The sequence below is a fragment of the Lepidothrix coronata genome, unplaced genomic scaffold, assembly GCF_001604755.1.
Source record: "Lepidothrix coronata isolate B3197 unplaced genomic scaffold, Lepidothrix_coronata-1.0 Scaffold217, whole genome shotgun sequence".
NCBI classification, from domain to species: Eukaryota; Metazoa; Chordata; class Aves; order Passeriformes; family Pipridae; genus Lepidothrix; species Lepidothrix coronata.
Window position 1 is genome coordinate 231,204 of NW_016690397.1, and position 24,735 is coordinate 255,938.

The following is a 24,735-nucleotide window of genomic DNA, read 5'->3' on the forward strand; positions in this document are numbered from 1 at the left end:
ATGTATATTCTCATGTATGGAGCTGAAATGAATGTTCTTTTAATCAGCATATTTCTCTGCATTATCTTCTTTTTTTCTTAGAGATCAGTACTTTTCTTATATGTTAGAAGTAAACAACATTGAGTAGTTATAGTGTGAAGGTTATACATTCTATACACATACACTACACTTGATTCTTAGTGTGAACTTTCATGGTGTTAATTCCTTTCTTTTCTGATTCTGGGTTGGCATGTGATGCTGGTCATAAGTGCACTGGGTACTGCTTTTTTTTTTTTTTTCTCTGTCTTGTTTAAGATGGGATTTTGGATGTGTATTCCAAAATTGATTTTGCTTTCATCTTTCTGAGTTTATTCACGTTCTATAACAAACATTTTGTGGGTCTGTCAAAAAACTTTACAGGGTCATTTAGCTGGTGGCAGTTTCATGGAGCTTTGTGATTTGTCCTTCTTATTGATTCTTTTGGATAATTCACAAAGGCTGCCAAAGTATCATCCTTATGATATGCTCCGTAGTTCTCATAATATTCTTACTGTTTTTAAACAAAAAATAATAGGATGTAAGCTGTTACCTCCAGTTTGTAGTTCTGCATTCACTTTTGTCTTCGTGAAACGCTTCTCTGTGCACATCAAATCAGTTTTCAGGATTTCGTCAGACGGTGTCAGTTGAGAAAGAGATGTTTCTCAAACCATGTTTTTAACCATGGTTATTTGTGCTTGATGCAAAGTGCCTGCAAGATGCTGAGGAACTCCCATTTAATTAAGTATGGTCACTGTTATATAATTTTGCACTGAGCTGCGAAGGTTTGCCTCCCCATTGTTTACCAGTTTAATCAGCTAATGCCCCAGTAGCTCTCTATTAACTTAATCATGCTGCCAGGTATTGCTTTAACTAGGTAGGATGTATATCTGAAGATTTAGCAGTCAGGTCCTGTTAAAAAGCAGTGAAAAGAGTCTTCCAGAGCCTCGTATTACAGATTTCACAGAATTGCCTTGTATTTAGGTGGCCAGCAGCAAATCAAATGCTTTGAGGCATCCAGAGAGTGCATTTTTTTATCCAGATTCATGTGTTGAGTTAGCACTGTTTTATATTATTGATATAAATACGTAAAATAACTGTTTAGCAAAGAATATACCACTGATTTTGCAGAGTAGTAATTGCAACCCTAAGGCCTCGATTTTTTAAAAGGGTAACCTTACAGGCTCTTCTTTCTGTGCAAATGTAACTACTGATCTTACAGAAGAATAATTACCATAGAATAGCTTTATTTGTCTTTACAAAGGTGGTTAAAAAAATTGTGTGATTAATAAAATTTGTTTTGTTCAGAGTAGAACAAACCTAAATAACTAATAAGTGTTTTAGAAGGCTAAAACAACTCTTATAAAGGTTTCTTCCTGACTTCCGTTCTTAAGAAAATATTTCTTAATGAACACACATCCTCAGATTTATTACTGTGTCAAAATAGGAATGAGTTTTTAAGCATATGGGTTTCTCCTTTGGTTTTTCTTGTTACCTTAAAAAAAACAAGCTCTGACTGAATCTTGGGAGAAAATTTTACCATGCTAAAATAATACCTTTAAAAGACAAGTGCTTTATTGGGTAAGAAGGGGAATGCGAGAATCTCAATTCAATGAAAACAGGTGGGTTTTTTTCTTGGAAAGAAAGATTTTTGAGATCTGTTTAAAATAGGATGAAAAACATTATATATTTTCTTAATCAATAGGGAGGAAAAACTTTAAAAAATAGCCAAGTTGTATATATAACATTTCTTGCATTTAAGCAGAAAATAAAACCTGAAGTCTCCTCAAATTTTAAAAACATAAGTAAAAAATTTCCAACTGTTTTCAAACAATTATCAACTAATTTTTCTACAAGTGATAAAACCTTAAAGCCACTAAAGGTTTACAGTAAAAAAAGAATAAGCAAAATACACGTTTTTAACACTAGGGCAGAATTTATTTGGGTGCATCTGCAGTCCCATTTTAGGAGGAGTTCCAGTGTGATATGTGCATCCCAGATGAATACACTTAATTCAGTGTTTTCTGTAGCAAACATGTTTAACTTTCAGGAACTGTTAAAAAGCTGATTCAGTGTGGGGTCGGAGTGCCCGTGTGAGAGGAGGTGCAGAGTTGTGTGTTTTTGAGAAGATCTGAAGTCAGACGTAGGTTTTGGGTGACTCCTGATCAATTTGCAGGCTGATGGGGAGCTGAAAGAGCTGAAACTATAGCAAATATATTGATTTTGTTTGTTTGTTTTGGAAAACATTTGTGAAATAGTTTTAATCTCTGCTAGTGGCAAACACAGCCTGTTCAATGTGAGCACAATTGTACCCTCTGTGGTCCAGCACTTAAACAGCAAACTCTTTTATGATCATGGACTTTGCTTACATCTTACAGGGATTTTGTCTGTGTAGTATGTCCTGTATTGCTCTTGAGGAGGATTTTGAGAGTTACAGTTGTCCCTCACTGAAAATGATACACTGTGGGTTGGTGCTCTGGTAGAGCTGGAGCTGGAACATGAGTTGCTGAACAGACCTTTATAAAACTGCCTGGTAGCCATCAGTTAAAAAAAAAAGTGTGCTTTTAGTTGTAATACAGCACAGTTTTTACTGATATTGAGTAACCCTCATCTGGGATCAAGATGAATTTTAGCTACTATGTCTATATTTAGGGGGCAGGATGATTTTTAACTGTCTTTTTTTCCTTGCTACTCGAACGCAATTAGTATGTGTTTGGTGGCTTCATCTTAGCTGTTTATATTTTACTTAGTGATTCCTCTGAGATCTACACGTACCGGAAAAATTTATAGCATACTTCTTTCCAATTTATCATTGCTAGTTAAAAATTGCCAGCAGTTACTTCCTGGGCAGGCTGTAGTTTCTAAAGGTGAGGTTTAAGGTTTTTAGTACTCAGCTGTCACGTCAAAGAAGTAATGCCTAGTAATGTTAGCCAAATGGTTTAGAACTGAATCCAGAGGTTAGTAAAGTTTCTGTACCATAAGCATTGGTGAAGATAAATGACTAAATTATATTATTACCAAGAACATTGTAAGGGTGTGACAGAAATTATTAAAAGAATACATGTATAATATATGTAGTGTTACCAAATAAAGTAATCAATTTGCTTTGTGCATTGATTACTGATTAAATTAATTCTTTAAAATTTACTTTACAATTTCTCTGCAGACACCAGAACCACTTTTCTATCCTGGCTATTTACCAAGGTGCATTGACGTTTGAGAATCTATTTAAACCCTTTCATATTTTTGCATAGAACTTGTTTCCATTTATAAGCTTTTTCTAACTGATTCTACTTCTTCCATCTAAGGTGATGCATATTTAAACTAAAAAGTCTACTTCTTACCACTTGATACGAAGAATTATGAATTTGTGAACATTCTGTTGTTCAAAAAAGTAGATTGGCATTTAGGTTTTATAGCTCTCAACGTATTCCCACCTACTCAAACATAAAATTAAATATCACGGCCCTGATGAAAAGCAGCAGCTCTGCACTGGTGATGTAAAGGACAATAACAGTAGACTACATGTAGGTTTGGGTTTTTTTAATCACTGCACAATTTGAATAAATAAATTGCCCAAATTCTAAGAACTCAGTTTACAGAAGTTTGAGTCAGGGTGATAGTCCTTAAGTTCAGCACTGTTTCCTGTTAGCAGAAATGGCTGTATTGTTTGATGTGCTAAAAGAGCAATGGGGGATTTTATTTATTAACCCTTAAATTACATAGTAATAAATCCAGCAAGTGGTATTTGATCCTGTGCACTACTCAAATGAGGAAATGTCCTTGTTGCCTTGAACCTTGAAGTAGGTCTCACAAATATTGTTTACAAGACGGAGCATTTTTGGATCCAAGACCCTGACAGATAACCTTTGTTTGCTTGTTGATCTGATACTGTTAAGATGGTTTGAAACTCTCTTAAACTCAGGTAGCAACAGGAGATGTGGGGAGGAGGGGAAATGATTCACCTGCACACTGGTCCTGTATTGTTTGAGTTATAAATACCTAAAACTTGATTTTCCTGAGGCAGACGCTGTGAGTTGTCTTCATGTTTCATGCAAGTGAGGCAAATGCTGGTCAAAAGGAAGGGATGCTCGCTGAATCTTTGAGTTCTGTTACATCTGTTAAGATCATTAACTTCTGTCATGATTAAAATGGCACATAAATTCCAAATTCGATCATCCTTCTGGGGATATCTTTGCATGCACTGAGCTGTGACTCCCTGGTGAAGTTTTCTCTGATTCCAGATTATAGTTTTGGTGCATAATTAGGATTTCAGTGACATAAAGTTTCTACTGCAAACTGTATGAATACAAAATGGTGTGGTCTTACCAAATAACTAACCAAACACTTGTGTGTTGTGTAGCATTCTTATTTCAGTGTTGTATGAGCTTGAAATGACTGCTGGTTCCAAAAATACTACAGGAGTGTTTAAAAAATCTGTGCACAGTGCAGAAGTTATTAATTTGAAATAACAGCTGGAGAAGGAGACAGTAGCTAATACAAATGTATTGGTATTATTTATTAAACATATCCTAGAAGAGTAAGAGAAACTGGCCTTATACCAGCCATTTAACTCTCATTCCAAGAGGATATGCTATCTCGTCAAAAAAATATCTACTTTATATTTTTTGCTAAGTTTTTAGTCATAGATACGGGTATGTTGATAACATAGGAGTTTTATTGTTATTAATATAGCAAAGTGCTTTGGCTACAAATTAAAATATCTGGGAGGTGGCTCTGGACACTAATAATTAGTTACTTGGTGTTTTTCTGGTTTGGGAAAATGGAATTAAAATGATGTATTGAAGACATGCACTGGAGGCCAGCTATACTTACGATTCCTGACGTGCCTAATACATATTTGCCACCTTCTCTTTTTTTTCCTATTCTCTTTAATACTTCCTCATGTTCATTATTTGGAAGGCTTTAAAAACCCATCATTTTAAAGCTGTTCAAAGTACTGACAATGTTTCCATCGCATTCACTGCTATCGAACAGAAGGGGAATGGAGCACATTCTTACTGGTTCTTCGTGTGTAAGGAAGAAGTTGCAATGTTCCTCAAATAGTGGTTCCTGGTGATATTACTGATACTTTAACTCTTGGAGCTTTGTGGCTCTAGACAGTGTTAGAAGTCTTGTGCTGAAGATCAGAAGTAATACTGGCTCTTGAGATGGCTTATTGTTAAACTGCTTTGTGGTGTAAATTTCTGAACATCTTTAATTTGTAGTTACAGAAGAAGGAAATATATATTGAAGAAATCTACAATGTCGGATTGTTGAAGTATTTCTAGATGTTATGTAATAAGATAATTCTAAATTTTAAAAGGAGAAAGTGAAATTGGAGTAGAGTCTAGTGATATTTATTCTGTGTCTATACTATGCTCTTAACTTTTCATAGAAACAGAATAGATAGTTTCTGTTCAGAACAGTTTGTTTCAGGGAGGAAGAAAGGGATTTTAGCCAAGGATCTTTATGCTTTCATGCAGAAATTTATAAACTGGCAAGAGAACTTGCTCTCTCAATGAAAATATTTCACAGGATTGATCCAGTTTACAAGCTTCTGAAAATTATTGTTTTCACATAGCAGATTTTTTTAGAAGTTTTTGGCCAAAATATGAGCAGATTGCATTTTTAGTGATAGAAATGCATGACTTTAGCACCATACTGTCATTCAGCAACTTTTGATAGCAAGGTGCATTGTGATTCTGGGCACTGGATCAGAAAGAAGTGAAACTGTGCATTTATTCGTCTTGTTGGCACCATATCGATATAGAGGAGGAAACATTCTGATCTGCAACATGTAGAGAAGATGTTAAGAAAATTTCAGAGAGAAGCTTGTGAAGAGAAGTATGGGGGTTAGGGAATACAAGCTCAAGGCAAGACACAAAAAGCTGACAGAAGTGGAATGTTACGTGTAAGACTGCAGGGGCAGAGCAAGAGGTGAACACAAGGAGACACTACAACTACAGAGAAGGGGAGGAACAGATGTGCAAGGAAAGATGTAGTTAGAGCAGTCTAATCACAAAATAATCCTGTGTTCTAAAACAGAAGGTCCTTAAAATCCTCTGCTATTCAGTGGATACCTCTACAACCCATAGTAAACCCCTCATTTCTTTATTATGCTTCTTGAGTACAAAAGGAACCTGAGCCTAAAATACAAGGCAGTAGTGCATGAAGTGAGAATGAGCTACGGTTGCATGGATAGAAATGCTTAGCATAGCAATATGCATTTATGAATTGTCTTAAGCTAACATTTCACAAAAGAGAATCAAAATTTGGAAAAGGTTGCAACAGGTGCCACCCAGCAGGTGTCAGCCTTGGAGATAAGTAGAACTGAACTGGACTGAGCAATATAAAAGAACTCTGAAGATGGCTTTGAGGAGGGACCAAGTCTTCCAGAGATTATTGCAGCTTGACTTATATCTCAACACATATTTGATTCAAGAACATTAATTTTTCCTTTTTCTTCGTTGTTAGTATTCTTGTTTTTCATTTAAAAGCCAAAATGTTTGTCAGATTGCCAGTCATCTCTACATGCCATACATATATCAGGCCTTTAATGCCTTGCTCGAAATCAAAGAGAAGACTTGGGATCTTATTTATTGGTCAAAAAAATAGTAATTTACAGATTATATCATGTGAGTTCCCTGAGTTGAATATGCTCTATGTCCAGTTGTTTCAGTGAAAAGTTCTGCAAGGGACAAGTCCAGATCAGCACAGCTTGTTGCCCTTAGTAACTTATGGACAAAATTCAGAAGAGTGTTACCAGTGGTGCTCTCCTCGAGTGGCCAGAAGGAATGGGGAGAATTTAAGAGCAGAAAAAACATACATGATACTTTTTACTATTTTCCCAAACTCTAAAGATGCAAACCAGGAACTTGGTGGGATGGGTATCATTTCATGAATGATCTCACTCATAAATTTACCAGGTTTCCCTTTAAATCCGCATTAAATTGTAGCATCCAGAATTCCATTTTAACAACGAGCTCAGAAGGTCAATCACAGTGTGCCTTGTCTGCAACACTTTGGAACGTATTAGCTAATTTCACATATTAGCTGACAAGTGCTAATATAACACTTAAATTTGATGAAACAAAGTGAGATTAAAAATGGAAAAAGTGATTTATCCAAGTCCATCACCAGAAAGAGTCATTTTGGAAAGATACCCGAGAATCCAACAGTCTTAAAACAAACAAACGAAAAAAGATTCCTAATCAGAGCTTGGAAAGTGAGGGGGGAAAAATCCTCAGACTAACCTTGAAGAACGTAGAAAAACAGTGTGTTCATTGTTGAAATTATTTCCTGTGATTATGAAACAAGTTTTCTAAGTAATAATTAAACTGAGAACACCTAATGAAAAGCCAAGGACCAGCATTTACTTGTGAATAAACAGCTCTGTGAACAAGCAGCTCTGTGATTATGCTGACTGCAACTTCCATTTCAATAGGCATTCCCCAGCGCTGTTCCCTTCGTGCTAGAAGTAAAAAACGTGGGAATGGAAAATCTTTTATGATTTTGCGGTTTTTAAACTTTTCCACTGAACATACATAGTGTTTAAATATTGAAAACCTATGAAAATGTTCATGGCTTCTGAAAATACACCCAGAATCTTTTGTAAGCCATGTTGCTTAAACTTTCCACGGTGTTTTAGTAATTCAAGATGTTTGTTTTCTGTGTGGACTGTTGGTTTGGACATAGTAAATGTGTGTGTGTTCTCTTATTTGGACACTTGCAAAGAGAAGCAAATGAGATAAAACTGTTCCAACCAGCTTCGCATCAGTAGTTTTTTCAGGTGACCAATATATTTAATGCTATTTTGGTGTAAAATGTATTGTCTGTATAAAGACTAAATTCTTGTGTTTAATGTGTTTTTAACATGGCAGAAGCAGCTTTTATGCAGGAACTTACCTCATTTTCTGTTGCATGGATCTGATGATTAGAAACTATATAAAATATATCTTTTAGGACAGCTGTTCATCTGTGTTTTTATTGGATACTTTGTCATCATTCTGCAATGATCATGAATTACTATGCCACTGCAACATACTTAAAGAGGAGTATTAATATGGCACATGTCAAATGCAAAAAAAAATACTTTTACACCCTTTAGTTGAAAACAACTCTGAATTATTATTGTGGTTTATAGTGTAATCTTTAAATCCAAACAAAGAAATAATTGGTGCTTTTTTATTAGGGTTTTAACTAATTTATTCAGGACAATATTGGTTCTTAACATTCTGGTGGATTCTAAGACTATTTACAGATAAAAGTGCTGGGTTTTGGATATACCTTTATGAAGTTTTTTAAGGGCAAAAAGGATTCATGCAGTTCCTTCATTTTCACCACTGAATGACTTAAATTTAAGCATAAAAGTTTTGCATGTCAGACAGCTTTGAGTAATTTTTAGATTATTCTCCACAGCTATTTTTTTTTTAACTAAAAATTATAAGATACATTTTATGATGGTAAATTGTTTATGATAAATCACTTACTGTTGTCATCTGCAGATGGTGTCTCTGCTAACTTTGTAGTTTTACCATTTTCAGCTGGTTTAAATGTTGGATTTTGCATTTCTGTTATTGTTTAAAGATTTAAAATTGGTATGATATGGAGAGTTTGTGATAGTAAGGCAAAGAAGCTCACACTATGAACAATACTAGTGTAAAGTACAGTCTACTGTAAGGTGTTTCAGACCTATTTTTAATTTTTCAGACAGTGGTGCTTTCTGAGTTTTATGGTAAGAATATGGGTATTGCTAGTGGATGTGGTACTTTTAATCCTGGAGTTATGTACACTAGTGTATGGCATTCACTTAGGTGCTGGGCTTTTGTTTCTCACAGGAAGCTGATCATCACACTGGGTAAGAAGCAGAAAAGGAAAAATGAATCTTCAGATGAATTGTCTGACGCTAAACAGACTCCACAGCGACCACTGAAAGATGAAGACTCACAGGTAAGGAGTCAGCATTTTTCCCTTTTAAATTTGTACGTGCTGCTATTTCTGCAGGTCTTTTTATCCCCTCTCTCCAAAAAGTTACACACCCTTTGACACAGTGACAGTTACTCTCCCACTGCTGTCCACTTCCTAGGTAGAACCTTTCATAATCAGCTACTTTTCCCAGTTGAAAATCAGAAAATCCTACAGGTTAGAACCCCCTTTCTGTAATGGGACATCAATGCCCTGCTTGTATGTGTTCAGTTTCAGTATAGAAGTCCATAGATGTGAGACTGTAAATACTTCCCATTGAGTGTGCATTTAGACCTGATCCTTACTTTGGCTGACTATGTGAAAATGCAGAGTTTGCCTCATAGGAGAGACTTGTGTTAGTGAAGCTGGATCTTTGAGAACATTTAAAATGTTTGTTTAGAGCTGTATGTGTTTTTTCTGAGCTCTGCTTCTGTAGAAACAGAAAAAGTAGATTTCTTGTAGTGGTGAATCTGAAGGGAACGATGGTCAATATGCTGATAGGCTCTAGTTGGTTGTGGAATACTTGTAGGGAGTGCCAGATGAAGAATTGAAGTGGTCAAGTCATTCCCTTGAGGAATAGCTGTCTTGTAACTTTCTTAATGCAATTTTTTCATAGATTACCCTGGTATAATATAGTAAATAGCTGATGATTTCTAAAACTTGTGCACAAAGAAGCATGAACTGTTGATAGGAGATTATATTCTGTTTATGTGTGTGTTAGTAATAGAATTATAACTTCTTGCTTTAGGGCAATCTCCATTGAAGTAAGATTTTATGATGGAAATGTGCAGGTTTTTATCCTGTGGTGATTTCATCCACAGAGATGAAATCAATATTCAAAATAAGGTGCTGTTGAGTAAAAATTAATTGCATTATTTGGTGACAGTTGTCAAAAACCAATTATGAGATACTGAGTTGCCCTCTGGTATTTCACAGATAGTAATGCTGGGGGGGAAAAAAAGGATCAGAAGCCATTTCCCAGAATGACTTTTTATTAACTTAAGTGATAGCTTGTCTTAGGTAAAGCTTACCTGGAAGGGAACATGAAATTGTTTATTTCTCTTGGAAATTTGTCTTAGTATAGGAAATCCCTTTAGTACACTGAAGGAGGAGAAAGCAGATTTGGTGGTTCTGAAGTACTGTAACTTCTTAATAGTGTTCTCTTATCAGATTATAAATCTGTGGGCCAACAAACCCAGTACAAAAGACTGAAGATCATGCCTTTCTTGCTTTTCCTCATTGCTCTTGAGGGGGCTTTTATATTTGTTTTTCAGCATGACAAAGGTCATCTTCAGTTCTAGTGTGGATAGACAGGGGGTATCAAGAAGGGAACAGAGGGTAGAACTAAGAAGGGGTGTCATGGGAGAGCAAAAACCCTACTGCAGAATGTCACAGCACTGCCCCATTCTATCCCAAGGAAATGGGGAGAAGCATAACAGGAAAGACAAATTGCTTTACTTCATTAATTCATTCTCTCTTTAGTTTTCGAACATGTTCATGATTTTCTTTTCAAAGAGCTGTTTCTAATTTCTGTTTTAAATAGCTGTTTCTAAGCTCTGGGGGGCAATTTTAGGTCTTTTTTTCCCCTAATTCACTTTATATGCTTAGTTTCACAGTAAGTGTGAAACTTGATTTTTTTTTTTTTTAAATTTTTTTTTATGTGTGGTACTACTTTGTTTTGTGTCTTACAGCATTTGTTTATGACCATGGTTCTCAGCTCAGGGAAACACAAAGTTTTTTTCCGAACAGCTCAGGTTATATATCAATGTGCTGGAGAACATATGTCAATGTTTTGATAATCGCTTCATGCTTTAAGAGAAGACATAGTGAGAAGAATTGAAAATGCCAGTTACATAATTTTGTATTGCACTTATTACCTGCCTTTTTTCTTTTTTTAAAATCTACTTCTGTCAGCTGACTATTATTGATTTAACTACAACGTGACATTACTGTGTCTGTTTAAAGTCGAAGTTCCTTTTTGTGAGAACACCCCTCCCCACATGCACTCCACTCTTTCTTGAAGAATAGCTGATCTAAAATTGTGGAAAGCTGATGGAGTAGTCATATATGTAGCCTCTCTAGAGGAATGGTGATGCCCATTCTTTGACTTTTCATATAAATGTACTTTCTTATCTACCTTACTAAAACACTTCTGATGTAGTTGTTGAAGTATAACTGTGTCTTTTACCAGATACCAGCCAGACCAAGGGCTGAATTTAACAGTCAGGAAGAAAAGTTCCTGTGCTGCAATCTTACTGTTACTTAATGTCTGCTCTGCAGAAGCCACTGTGACCACAGCATTTTGGGTTTCATTCTATTCACCATTTGTTCTCCCAATTGAGCACCACGGTGTCGTACAACACTGCAACCTGCAGTGGATTTTCCTGCACAAAAATACCCTTTGTTTTGTAGAGACAGTTTTACTCAGCTGATTTTATTTTCATGATGGTCAGTTCTCCAAAGCAGATTGCAGTGTTTTCAGATGTTACCTCACTAGTTTGATACTGCTATTTTTATCCAGTGAATCCAATTTAAAAATTAATCTTACGGTTAAATAGGCAGTGTCTCATATACTGGTGCTGAGGGCTGGAAGGATTATGCAATAACCTGATAATCTAAATATTTGAAACTGAGTGAGAAGGAATTATTTTCTTACACTGAGCATTATTTCTTCAGCTGAAACTTGTCCTCAGATTCTTGCAGAAACCAGGATGAAAGGTTAGAGAGAGAAACAGCAAAGTAAGCCAAATGATGCTGTTAAACAAGCCCTGATTAAGGTGGAGGAGAAAATAAGTACATTAACAAAGCAACCAGCTTCATTAACCATCAGGTCAGACTTCATCAGCAATTTGACCAATATTATCTAGTGAAAATCTTCACCATTTTTTGTATATAACACTGTTGTTTAGTAGAGACACTGCAGCATATTTTGTATCTTTTCCTCTGATTCTGGAATTAAATGGTAGCACTCTACACAGCATTAGGAAATTGCTGTTGAAATACTGATGCTCATGGGAGATCTGTTACATATCAGCTTTTCTCCCAAACTGCTCTGGAAATAGTGGTTTGTGTTTGCTTTTGAACTCTAAAAATAAAAGTATCAAATGTTTATATGAAACAGAAAATAAATAATTAATTAAAAATAGTGTACCTTTGTGATTCGTGTATTTCATGTTTCATATCAAATGTTGGCCTTTGGTTTTAGATACAGCTGAAATATTGCTTAGAGTGTCCCAAAATGTACAGTTCATGTTAGGGGAAGTTCTGTGTAAAAACTCTTACTTATTTTTTTTTTCTTTCTCCTGCATGCAGAAGAGAAGATCAAATCGTCAAGTTAAAAGGAAAAAATACTCTGAAGAAGGAGAAGGGAAGCAATCAGAAGAAGAAGCAGCTAAAGTTTCTGTAAAAATCAAAAAGAATTCTGCCCCTTTGCCTGCTGAACAGCCTTTACAATTATTTGTGGTAAGTAAAAACTGGCTTGGTCCGTAGTGGGAACTTCCTATTTGTCCCAAGTAGTTCAGTGAATAAAGCTCACAGCTTGGAATACATTATCATTAGTAAGCCATGATTTAATGTGACATTTTGCTAAGATCTTGAAAACTGAAAGAAGTGGCTTCTTACTATTTTTTCTGTTACAAACCTTTGTTGACTTAATTGAAGTTAAGCATAAGGATAAGACTAAGGATGGGTATATCTCAAATAATGTGGCGTAGGCATATGGAAAAGCCCTATGCTTATGTTATCATGACTTACAGAAGTATAAAATTATTTGGGGGATCTCTGCTTGCTGGGGTATTTAAAAAGGATACTCCTCCTTTACCCCCTCAACCTTTTCAAGGTTTACACTTCACTGTTTAACTTGTGCCAGCTCTAGGACTCAAACTTCCTGTTGAGCCATTCCGGGTAAACAGAATGGCAGGAAAGAAACAGGAAAAACGTGTTTGTGAGATGCTTGAAAAAGTGCCAAAAGTTGTAAGGGAGGGAGAAGGATAGTCTAATTGGAAACAAATCAGAGAAAAGAGAAGGTGACTTTTTATTGCAAGCAACTCTTACAGATGCCTCTTTATCTCTGGAACCGCAGCTCCAGCCTTGGCAGAGCCACGTAGTCCTGTTCGTGTCACATCTAAGCCTGCTGGAATTGCCAGACACGACCTTCTCTGCCTGATTCCACAGTGTGTTTGTTACCTATGTGCAGAGTAAATCTACTCAGTTGAGTTTGTCACATGCTGGGTTTCTTTTCTTTTTTTAACCTGTCTGTCAAGAATTCTCCCTTTCTATACAAGGAAATTCTGGGCATGTCCAGAGCATCACTTTGACTCAGTGGGGCATTCACAGTGAGTCTGTGTCTGGGAAGCATTGAATCCCGAGTGCTTGCACTGTGTAAGTGTGTTTTTGGAAAGTGAGCATTTCATCTGATGCCCTTTGGAAGTGCCAGACTTTTGCATGTACTTCTCTCTGGATAGAGACCTGGATTTTAAACTTTACTCCCAGACTGTTAATGTTAATGGTGGAGGTCAAATTTACATTTATTGGTGATCTTCTGACAAGCCACTTGTGGTTGAAGCTTTTAAGCCTAATCAGTTTAAAGAGAGGGCATTTACTGCAGTTTCATAATGTCATTTTTTTCCTGCATTTATAGGAAAATCCAAGTGAAGAAGATGCAGCAATTGTAGACAAAATCTTATCTTCCAGAGTAGTAAAGAAAGAAGTAAGTGATTGTCATGGAATAAAATTGTTTATTTGAAAAAGTGTTTTGCATCTATCATTTTACATTTCCCCTGAATTTCCTTTCCTAGGTATCTGCTGGGATGACAGTAGACACAGAAGAGTTTTTTGTAAAATACAAGAACTAGTAAGTATTAAAAAGTTGTTTCATCATATGTGTTGACTGAACTGCTGAGTACCATATTTATGTGCTCAAGTTTTGTATTGTCTGAAGGTTGCTTGTAATAGATTTTGTCATTTTTGAGATTTTTCTTTACCAATTTGATCTTTAAACTGCTAAGAATCTGCATTATATTGATAGTAATAATTTTAAAATTATCAGTATTGTGAAACCAGCACTGACCAATAAGCTGAAAGTTTTTTTTTGCCAAAGAACAGAATTTTTTAGAGGAGATATGTTTATTAAATTCAGCAGGGACTACACGCCTGAGGCAAATTATAATTTCATGAATTTAAATCAGAGGTGTTTTGTGAACCTAGATTAGATTTACACTGTCATACATTTAGGAGAGGTTCATGTAGTAGTTGGTCTTATTGTTTCAAAAAGAAAAAAAAACTTATGATAGAAATGATTTTACATCAAAAGCAGGAAATAAAAAAAGACTGAAAAAGGAAAAAGAACTTCCTCCAAATTTTCTTACGTTAAATTTCATCCCTATCTTCCTGTCCCTACTCAATTCTTGATGCTGAAAATCCAAGCACATTTTAAATTGTACCTATGTGAATAATTTAATCCAGTTTTTTCTGATCAATGTCATTTTTTGAGTTTCTGAATTCACATGTTTTTGAAGACCATTTACCCCTTGTTTTTTGAAAGGTTAAAGTCTGTCTTTTCATCTGAGAATGAGTAATCCCTAGCAATAGCTCTATTTTATTTCCAGCATATCTTTAGAAAGCTTAAAAAGTGATGGAAGTGTCCTGAAAAGGTGGTGTGAGGAAGAGATCTGTGTACTTCTGTACTCTAACTTCAGAAGGGCTCTCTCAGGGTGCAGTGAGATGGTGCAGGTGCTGGTGCTCATGATTCCTCCTTCCTTTGACTCCATTTCTTAGAGCTTCTCTCCCAGCCCAATCTGGAGCCGTGTTCCTCTGTGCCATGAGCTCTTCACTGACCTTTCCCTGGGCTGAGCTCTCTGGTTCAGCAGCACCTGTGATGAGATAGTCACAGGAAGTACAGGAAAAAAAACAGATCAGATATATCAAGTAATTTATATCTCTGGGTACTTTCTGATAGAGGTGTCAGGTTTTAAACTTACCTTGTTTTAGCTCGCTTGAAATGAGCTTGTTTCCCTTCTTAGGACACATGGAAGAAATGTGTGAATCCATAGAGTTCTGTGGATTCTAGCCCAAAAACACTGCTTTAACTAGATGCTTTAAGATGATTATTTGCAGGAATAAATCTTTGATCTTTACAGAGGATTCTGTCTTAAATGATAATTTTTTTTTTGAGTGAAATTGTGGTTTATAAAATATATTATGTTAACTCTATATTAAAAATAGATAGTAAGCTTTTGCTTTCATTAATGTGTAAATGTCAATCTCCGTGATTTTAGCTCATATCTCCACTGTGAGTGGGCCACAGAACAACAGCTTTTAAAGGATAAAAGAATCCAGCAGAAAATAAAGCGATTCAAACTAAGGAAAGCACAGAGAGCTCACTTTTTTGCAGATGTAAGTATAAATATAAATTAAATAAGCTCTCTTGTTTCCTTGTAAAATTGTGATCAATAGTTTGCTTTTAAATAAAAGAGATGATTGTTAAGAAGTAAAAATGAGCCACTGGGGCTGGGGTTTTGGTTGCAGCAGGGGGTGGGTTGTTTAACATAATTTTAAAAGCAAGTCTTCTGGAGTCAATGAACTCACCTGACTTACACGGTTTAAAATTGGAATTGGTTGAGCAACTACTTAGAAGTGATAAGGAGGGAAGGACTTTGTTAGTATGTTTGTTTCTCTGTGACTTACCCAAGACAGCACTTCATCCCCAAGTGACTGTTACCAGGGATTGTTGCCAAAGAGAATAAAGTGGTGGTTTGGAGGGGGGGTGTGTGTGGATTTTAAGGTGTGTGTAAAAGCCTCAGTAGTTTCCAACTACCAAATTTATTTCGTGTATGGCGAGAGAGCAAGTCTTAGCAAATACCAGCTTTTTTTTGCCTTTCTAATGATTTTATTAATCTTGCACTGCAGATGGAAGAGGAACCTTTTAATCCTGACTATGTTGAAGTTGACCGGGTATTAGAAGTATCTCTTTGTGAAGACAAAGACACTGGTGAGGTAAATATACCTTAAAGCAAGTCAAGAAGATACATGTCCAAGTTTGACAGTTGTAATTTTATCAGATTTCTGAGTAACACTTTGATGATTTTACATCTCCTAGACAATTGATGAGCAAAGGCTGATTGTTGATTAAGGCTATTGGAATATCCATGATACTTATTCTGCTCTTGTAGATAGCAAAATGAGCAGACTTTTACCCAGTGATTTCTGCCTCAATCTTCCTAAAGCAAGGTTGAGGGTTAGAATGACTTTTCATTGTATGCAGCAGATCTGTCATTATTACACATTTAGAAAAAATGTGTTGTCATAAGACTTTTTCTCGTGCCGCTTTATTTGGTTTTGAAATATTTATGCGCTGAGTCTAAATAAGATAATCTGCTTTGGTTCCATCTTTTGTGACTTTTCCTAAATTTTTTATATAAGTTGCCCAGCAAGGCTGTCAAGCTTTCTGTTTTGTGGTGAAGACCTCTGGTTTAGGAACTCTCAAAAGCTCTTTAGTTTAGGCCTAGGTAGCCTGATTTGGAGACTGGGGGAAATGTTCTGGTTGGTGCCTTTGTAGTTACTTCTGCCAGCCTGCCCCATTTCCACAAATATCATAATTTATCTTTCCTAAGACTTAAGATTTACTTGTGGGTAAGTGGGATTGAAAAATACTCCAGGGGTCTACAACACGTGGCAGAGTCTGAGAAACCAAGGATAAATAACAGGAATCTACACTGAACATTCGGAAAAATGTCGAAGTATGTTTTTGCTTCCAGCTCTCTTGTGAGCAAGCTACTCAAATAGTAAGGCATATTAACAGTCTGTATACTAAATTAAAAACTGATAACATTCAGAATTTTCTTCTGCAGCCTGTTATTTACTATTTAGTAAAATGGTGTTCGTTGCCATATGAAGACAGTACGTGGGAGCTGAAAGAAGATGTAGATCAAGCAAAAATAGAAGAATTTGAACAATTGCAAGCTTCCAGGCCTGACTCAAGGAGATTGGTAAAATTATATCTAATTTACTTGTCTGTCTTGGGAAATTTGATTTTGTTTTCCCAACTTTAAACTTTTGTGTTAAAACATAAGGCTTATTGACGTTTTGTATAAAGGATCTGTGTGCCTTGGTACCTAGGAATAATAATATACTCAGGTAGGCACAGATAAATATTCTCATCTAAGTTGTTACTCTTTAAAAAAAAATAAAGATTTTTGCTTAGGAAAAATTACAAAGTGCTATGACTTTCTAACTGAGCAATGAGCCACACATTGAAAGTGGCTGTCACAGAATCTGAATACCTTTAAGATGAGGAGAAACCAGAATTAAGTATTAACATCCTTTTGTAGAAAACAGAGGTAAGTCTTGTGCTTCAGCACTGAAGGAAATTGGCAAATGAGATCTGTCAAACAGATTCTGTAATTACTTCCTGCTTTTATTTTTCTTGTTGTCAATAAAGGGCTGACTGAAAGGAAAAAAAAAAAACATGTGTAATAAGGAAATGTGTTTTATCTTTAAATTATCAATCTTCCGTCTCCTAGAGCAGGAGAAAGCAAAATAGTTCTATTTCAAGTCTTGTATGTCATTGTCAGAGTAGGACATGTGTCCTGCGTGGTGTAGTACAACACTTGTTCTAACTTCTTTTACATAACTAAATATGCACAGTGTTTTAATTTGTAGGCTTTGGGGTTTATTTTAATGGTTTTTCCATCTACAGATAATGACAGTAGTCACGATTAACATCATCATATTATATTGAGTTCATTTTTGTAGTATTTATTTAAAATCCTGACATTTTGGCATGTGAGAACAAGAGCTTTTATACCTCTGTTACCATATTTGGCTTTGAGAGAAAAAGATGATTAAAGCGCAACTGTACAACTGACAGTCATTTCGGCATCAGCAACAAGTATTTTTTGCTTCAGGCTCCAGCAGCTACAAGAAATTATTTGCTGACTGCAGCCCTGTGAGCAGGAGCGTGGCTGCTCCGGGTGTGGGGGAGTGGACAGATGGCAGCTGGTGGGTGAGGGGAGGAGGGACAGCTACTGCTGTGCCCAGACCTGGTGTCAGGTGATGCTGACGCTGGCAGTGAGGAGATATAAAATTCAAATCTAAAATTCAGAGCTGCCAGATAAGGCCACATGAGTCTAGAGTGAAAGCTTTTATAAATGCTGAGAAATGAAGGAGGGGCTGGGGGGGAAGTACAGCTGATCAGAAAAGCTCTAACTAAAATTATTTCACTTGCATATGTGAGTTTGTTCATGTTGGGATGCAGAAGTTTTCAGAAGAGAGGTTTTTTTCTGCCGCAGTCATACCTAGTGTCAGTCAAACACTTCATGATTTCACTACTAAATTGCCTGCTAAGCTTAAGGCCAAGCTGTTGAGGCTCCAGGCTTGGGAACCAGTGGGTTTGTGTATATGTATATATTTTTATATGTAGCCCCTCAGCTTTCCTTTAGCTTTCTAGGGACATTAGGATGATACACCTTGGTACTGTTAGTCTGTTTTGTCATGTCCTTGGTATCGTGACCCTGTGTATGCTGGTGCTGCTTTTCATCTCATCTCTTGGTGGAATCGATTAAAGGAACTAAAACACTCACAAGTTTACTTTTCTGTGTTCCTGCCTTTGCCTTCCTGACTTGGCCAACTGTGAGATCCAGTGATCAGCAGTGACCAGGGCAAGTGCAGAAAGGAAAGGGCAAGATCAGAGTAGCTTAGTATAGATGCCCAGACTTCTTCAGGAGAAGAGCATCAGTGTCCAGAGTTACTTAGAGTTTGGGGATGTTGGTGATCCCAAATACTCAGTTGGCTGTTGTAGGGCAGCTGTTCTTGGAGCTGCCAAAGTGAAACTTCGTGTAGTCTTGAAGTTTCTTATATAAATGAATTAATGTGTCAAATTATCCATGCCAAACTGTTTATATTCTTAGTTTTAGAAACCAGTTGCTTTATTTTATCATAATGTAGTCTTAAATAATTTCAGAAGTAGTGATTCATGTAGACAAATAAATACAAATTACAGGTTTCTGAAGACTATTAATTAGTAAGGAATGTTAGCACTGACACCTTCCTGCTTTTAAGGTTTAATAAGAACATTCTAAATCTAAAGTGATACACTCACTAAACAGTGGGGTTAGATATTTTGGAAGAATAAAGCATTTATCTTTCCCTTAAAGGACCGACCGCCTCCAAGCTCCTGGAAGAAGATAGAACAGTCCAGGGAATACAAAAATGGCAATCAGCTCAGGGAATATCAACTGGAAGGACTTAACTGGCTCCTATTCAACTGGTACAATAGGTATATGCATGGAATATTTTTTAATGTAGATTTTAAACAAATTGAGTGAATCACTGTTACTGAGGATGAATATTGTTTTAACTAAAACAGTGACTTCTAGGGAATCTGCATTAATTTCTAGCACTTTTGTCAAGGTGAACGTGTGTGTAGGAAATCTGCTTAATTTGAATTCTTTTAATTAGGGCAGATGTAGTCCCGAAAGAACACTTCTGGAATATATTTTTCTAGGAGAACTTCATGGAACATTCCATTCTCAGGTTTTGCCAGTGGCTAAACATGATGCAAAGCTTGTGGTTTTGTGTACTGAGCATTCTTTCACCATAACCAGGGAGCATTTGCAAAGATCTTTTTACAGTGCCTCAGTTTTGACTGTTGTTGTAAACTGGTATATTTGAGTTTGGCTTTTATACATTGTCCATTTGAGTAACAGCTTTAGTGTCTGTACTTTCTTTGATGCTAGTGACAAATATTTTTTACTTTCAGGCGAAATTGCATTTTAGCAGATGAAATGGGTCTTGGCAAAACCATCCAGTCCATTACATTCCTCTATGAAATCCTCCTGACTGGTATAAGGGGGCCTTTCCTGATCATAGCTCCCCTTTCCACTATAACCAACTGGGAGCGGGAGTTTCGCACGTGGACTGACCTGAATGTCGTGGTGTACCATGGCAGTATGATCAGCAGGCAGATGATCCAGCAGTATGAGATGTACTTCAGGGACTCCCAGGTACTGTAACGTCACTTGTGGGCAGTAACTTACCCAAAACCTGTTTCAGGTGGGAGCAAGGAGAGGTGTGCTTTACATTATCTGTGTGTTTATCTTAGTGAAAGTCATCTTATATACCCTGATGTTTCGTAGGAGCATCTTTAACATATGCTTACTGAGTAAATTTAGTGGAAGTGTTTGCAGCAAGATGTGTTGTTTCACTGTGCTGAGTAATTCTGCAATTGAATAGCAGTGACGCTGATGCTCTTGTGGAGATTAAAGTGTACACAGATGGTTGCAGTTGAGTCCTGAATTTGAAGAGCGGGGAGAAAAAAAGTATCACTGATTAAGCTCTTACCTTTTTGTAGCTGTTGATTTCCTTTTGCTAGTGTTAACTGTACAGTTTGCTTTTCAGTCTGAAATACATAACATTAAATGACATGAAAAAAATCGAAAACTGTTTTAAAAAGGGATTTTTTGCCTTCTCTATATATTGTTCATGAACAATTTTTAAATTTTGATATTTCTATGAAATTGATAAAACTGAGAACTTTTTATTAAGTAGTACTAAATATTAAAATGACATTTTGTTTCTGTAGTGAATTATTGTATACTGCCTTACTGAAGGCCTCACATATTCTCCTTGTCAAACCAATGGAGTAAGCTGGATAAAAAGTTCTCATTTAGTTCTCAGGTGATATTTTGAATACTTACTGTATGACTGCTGTGTTAATGTCATGTATTTTGATTGATTGACTGCAGGATTTTTCCTGTCAGTCTTTCTGATTTTCTCAGGGTTAAAAATGGGATTTTTATCTACATGCATATTTTGAAACAGTTCTATTAGATGGTTATATCTGTAATTGAAAAGTGGTTAAACTTTTACTGTTGGCTAGATAATGTTGCATTTGTGTCTGTGGATAATTACTCATTAGCATTAATTAGAGAGTTACAGAGATCTAATAAACGTGTATGGGATGACTGAACAATTTATAATGTAAAATCTGATGTGTGGCTCTTGAGAAAATTTCAGCAACAAAATCTGTAAATTGAATAGATGAGAAGTAATGTAACAAATTTGTTGTGTTGATGAATCTCTAGGGCCGTATTGTTCGAGGTACCTACAGGTTCCAGGCCATTATCACAACTTTTGAAATGATTCTTGGTGGGTGTCCAGAATTAAATGCGATTGAGTGGCGCTGTGTTATTATTGATGAAGCTCACAGGCTGAAGAACAAAAACTGCAAACTCTTGGAAGGACTAAAATTAATGAACCTTGTGAGTAACTATAGTTCCCTTTGGGGGTTTGATTTTAGCAGTTTAGTATGATAATAAATAAAAACAATTGCTTTGCATGCCAGAAAAGACCTCTCAAGCAGCCTTTCTCAGGAGATAACTGTTCCTGATACTCTTCAAACATATGTGGTTTTGATAGCTGATGGTGGTATATATATATTTTTGATAAAACAAAATATGGCAAGTTCTAACTGTTGGCATGATCTATTTCTGATGATACTGTTCCATTGTTTGTTTTGATTAGGGGGAAAAAATTTCATTTAAAATTTGCTTTAGTTTTTGTGCAGTGTTTTGTTCAGTAATTGATGTTTAAAAAACTGGAAAGTATTTTAAGCAAGTTATTTACCAATAAAAGCAAGCAAGAAGTAGAATTTCAAACAGACTTGTTGTCTAGTCCTGTAGTTAAGATTTTATTTGATACAGTGCAAGATTTTTAAAAGTAGATACTACCATGTATCTTGAGGCTTTTGGTGCATTACTACAAGATGCACCATGACTAGTTTGGCAATTTTTTTTTACTTCATTTTTACTTTCCTGCGTGTTCTCAGAAGTAATTATAATTCTTTGTGATACATGCTTAGTGTATATTTTCCACACTATATAGAGAGGGAGGATTGTATATGTTTGAATATTTACCTGAATATTACAGGCAAACTTGAAGTGTTCAGTCATTTTTTCCATTAGAGATGTAGAAAGAGAGAAGTTAAAGAAAAGCTAGTAGGAAATACTTACTGGTGGTTTTTAATAAATCAGTTTATCTGTATTACCTGTGTACTTAGTGACACTCAGAACTGGTGTTTTCAGGTTGCGATGCTCAGACTTAAGACAAAAATGTTTGCAAATGGGTGCAGATACAGTTATGCAAGTTTTGTTTCCTTTTGTAGGAGCATAAAGTGCTGTTAACAGGTACCCCACTGCAGAACACAGTAGAAGAATTATTTAGCCTCCTTCATTTTCTTGAACCACTGCGTTTTCCTGCTGAATCTACATTCATGCAAGAATTTGGAGACCTTAAAACAGAGGAACAGGTATGACTTCATTTTGAGCTTTAGTGTTTAAGAGTAACTTCCTTGAAGGAAAAATCTTTGTTCTAGTTAGTAGCCAGATAGTAACTGTTACTGCTCCTCACCCCCCATTCAATCTCCCCATGTCACCTGTGAGTTCTTCTGTCATGTAACTTCTCTAAACTCTCTGGACAGTAGCAGTAAGCTAAGTATAATATTGGATGTTAGCAAATTATTTTTACTTTTCTGTGTCAGTTTTTTTAATTTGGGAAGTAAATACTGAGAACAATAGAAATTGAGGTTTTCTGGCTCTGTAGAGAGGTTTTTTGCAGACAAATGTTAAAGATACTTTTTTGTTGTTTTGGAGTATGTACATTAAAAAATTCTTCAGTAGGTTTGGGGTTAAAAATAAGGCTGTATCCCGTGTGGAAAATTTTTCATGTAAGTCCACAAAAAAAAAAAAGTGACATGTAGTTGAAAAACTTTTAATTTAACTACACTATTACTTTTTCATGTTTGTACAAACTGTCATATTTCATTTAGGTTCAGAAACTACAAGCAATCCTGAAACCCATGATGCTCAGGAGATTAAAGGAAGATGTAGAAAAAAAACTGGCTCCTAAGGAGGAAACTATAATTGAAGTAGAACTAACTAATATCCAGAAGAAATATTACCGAGCTATTTTGGAGAAAAATTTTGCTTTCTTATCCAAAGGAGCAGGGCAAGCTAATGTACCCAATCTGGTTAACACTATGATGGAACTCAGAAAGTGTTGTAATCACCCTTATCTCATCAAAGGTAAATACATGATTTTTAACTACTATTTTTACTTTTATTCAAAATATGTAAGAACTTCTGTAATAATTCTTTAGTGTTTTCATCTGACTTTCCAAGGATTGCATTAGGTAGAAGCGTTTTTTTGATAGATACAAGACAGTTGCCTGAAATGTGAACCTTTTTTGTAGGATTTCACAAAATATTTAGAAGCAATTTTCCCATGGAAGTGGTACCTCTCCTTAAAAGCAGCATGAAGAAGAACTTTTAAGTCTAACTTTTAAATTAATGCTTCTTGCAAGTGGTGTGATCTGTCAGTCTTCATTGCTTTTCTCACTTATAACTAAGTGATATTCTTCCTGACTTGCAAGAAAATACACTTTAAACTTCTAAAGTTTTGGCTGTGATTTCAGAAGTATTCAGAATACTGTGTTTTTAAAGACTCATGTCCCATTTAAAATAGCACAAAGACAAAAGAATTTGTACCTTTTTTTTATTTGTTTTTTTACACAATACTTGTAAACAAGTATTTCAGTTTTTGCAATTTGGAGGAGGGGGTTTCACCTTGTCCTAGGTGTTTTTTCTTTGGTGTTCTGCTTAAAAACTTCAGACTTGTTTTCAAAGCCTGTAGAAATAGATGTTCTTGTTTAAGTTTCAGATCCATTCAGAACTGTTCTGTTTCCATCCATGGCTAGTGGGGGATATTTAGGATACAAGCACTGATTTTGGTAACTTAGTCTTGTATGTATGTGGAGATATTTGTGTCGATACACCTGTGGGTATGGAATATATTCTTATATAGGTGCTGAAGAGAAGATCCTTGGAGAGTTTAAAGAAACATATAGCCCGAGTGCTCCTGACTTCCACCTGCAAGCAATGATCCAGTCTGCTGGGAAATTGGTTCTTATTGATAAGCTTCTCCCAAAAATGAAAGCAGGAGGCCACAAGGTCCTTATCTTCTCTCAAATGGTGCGTTGCCTTGATATTTTGGAGGATTACCTTATACATAAAAGGTAAGATGTTTCATATTCTGTATCCTGTAGTATGTTGTTCTCAGTGGGCATATCTGTGAATGTTAGTGCAGGATTAATGATAGCAGCACACCAAAACTGGGAGTTTTGTTTTCTTTTTTGCTAATCAGTGTGTAGCTTGTGTTCTGTGATCATTTATTCACCAACCAATTAAAAACTTCAGAGAAAAAACTAGAGAGAGGTTGTTGAGTAAACCATGTGCCTTCAGTTTGTTGCTTTTTCCATTAAACATTCAATTATGTATGTTTATCCTTTTTCTGTTGAAAACCAAGTAGGTTCAAGCTCAGTGTTGCTTGCCCAAACCCCAGGAAGCATTGAATGTGTTCTTTATTTACATGATGTTGAACTTGGACCAGACAGGGTCCAAGATGCAGCTCCTTGCTTCCAACAGAATATAAGCACAAAATGGTAAACAAGTGGAAGTTTGTTTTTTATTAACGTAAAAGTACAAATGTTCTTCCTATCTTTCCTAAGTTTTGACTGCTTTGAATTTTGCAGCAGAACTGAACTGCCAGCTGTAAACCAGCTCCTTGGGTTGGCTTTTGCCATCCCATATAATAGCACCCTTTGATTATACTATTCACTTCATGGAAGCTAAATGTTTATATGAGTATGTGACTGAAATGCATAAACTTGGTTACAACTGGTAATTGCTGTGTCAACCTGAA

General features: G+C 35.9%; 1 protein-coding gene across 5 annotated transcripts in view; it reads left to right on the forward strand.

The window, feature by feature from the left end:
- CHD9 (chromodomain helicase DNA binding protein 9) overlaps positions 1–24,735 on the forward strand; it is an 85,495-nt gene that overhangs the window by 35,132 nt on the left and 25,628 nt on the right. For all 5 annotated transcript variants that reach the window (XM_017833575.1, XM_017833574.1, XM_017833576.1 and 2 more), the window contains 13 exons: positions 8,856–8,967; positions 12,295–12,444; positions 13,622–13,690; positions 13,779–13,834; positions 15,258–15,375; positions 15,889–15,975; positions 16,830–16,967; positions 19,134–19,255; positions 19,739–19,982; positions 21,063–21,239; positions 22,142–22,285; positions 22,805–23,060; positions 23,839–24,049. In XM_017833575.1, coding sequence (XP_017689064.1) covers positions 8,856–8,967; positions 12,295–12,444; positions 13,622–13,690; positions 13,779–13,834; positions 15,258–15,375; positions 15,889–15,975; positions 16,830–16,967; positions 19,134–19,255; positions 19,739–19,982; positions 21,063–21,239; positions 22,142–22,285; positions 22,805–23,060; positions 23,839–24,049 — 1,884 coding nt within the window. The remainder of the gene's footprint in view (positions 1–8,855; positions 8,968–12,294; positions 12,445–13,621; positions 13,691–13,778; positions 13,835–15,257; positions 15,376–15,888; positions 15,976–16,829; positions 16,968–19,133; positions 19,256–19,738; positions 19,983–21,062; positions 21,240–22,141; positions 22,286–22,804; positions 23,061–23,838; positions 24,050–24,735) is intronic.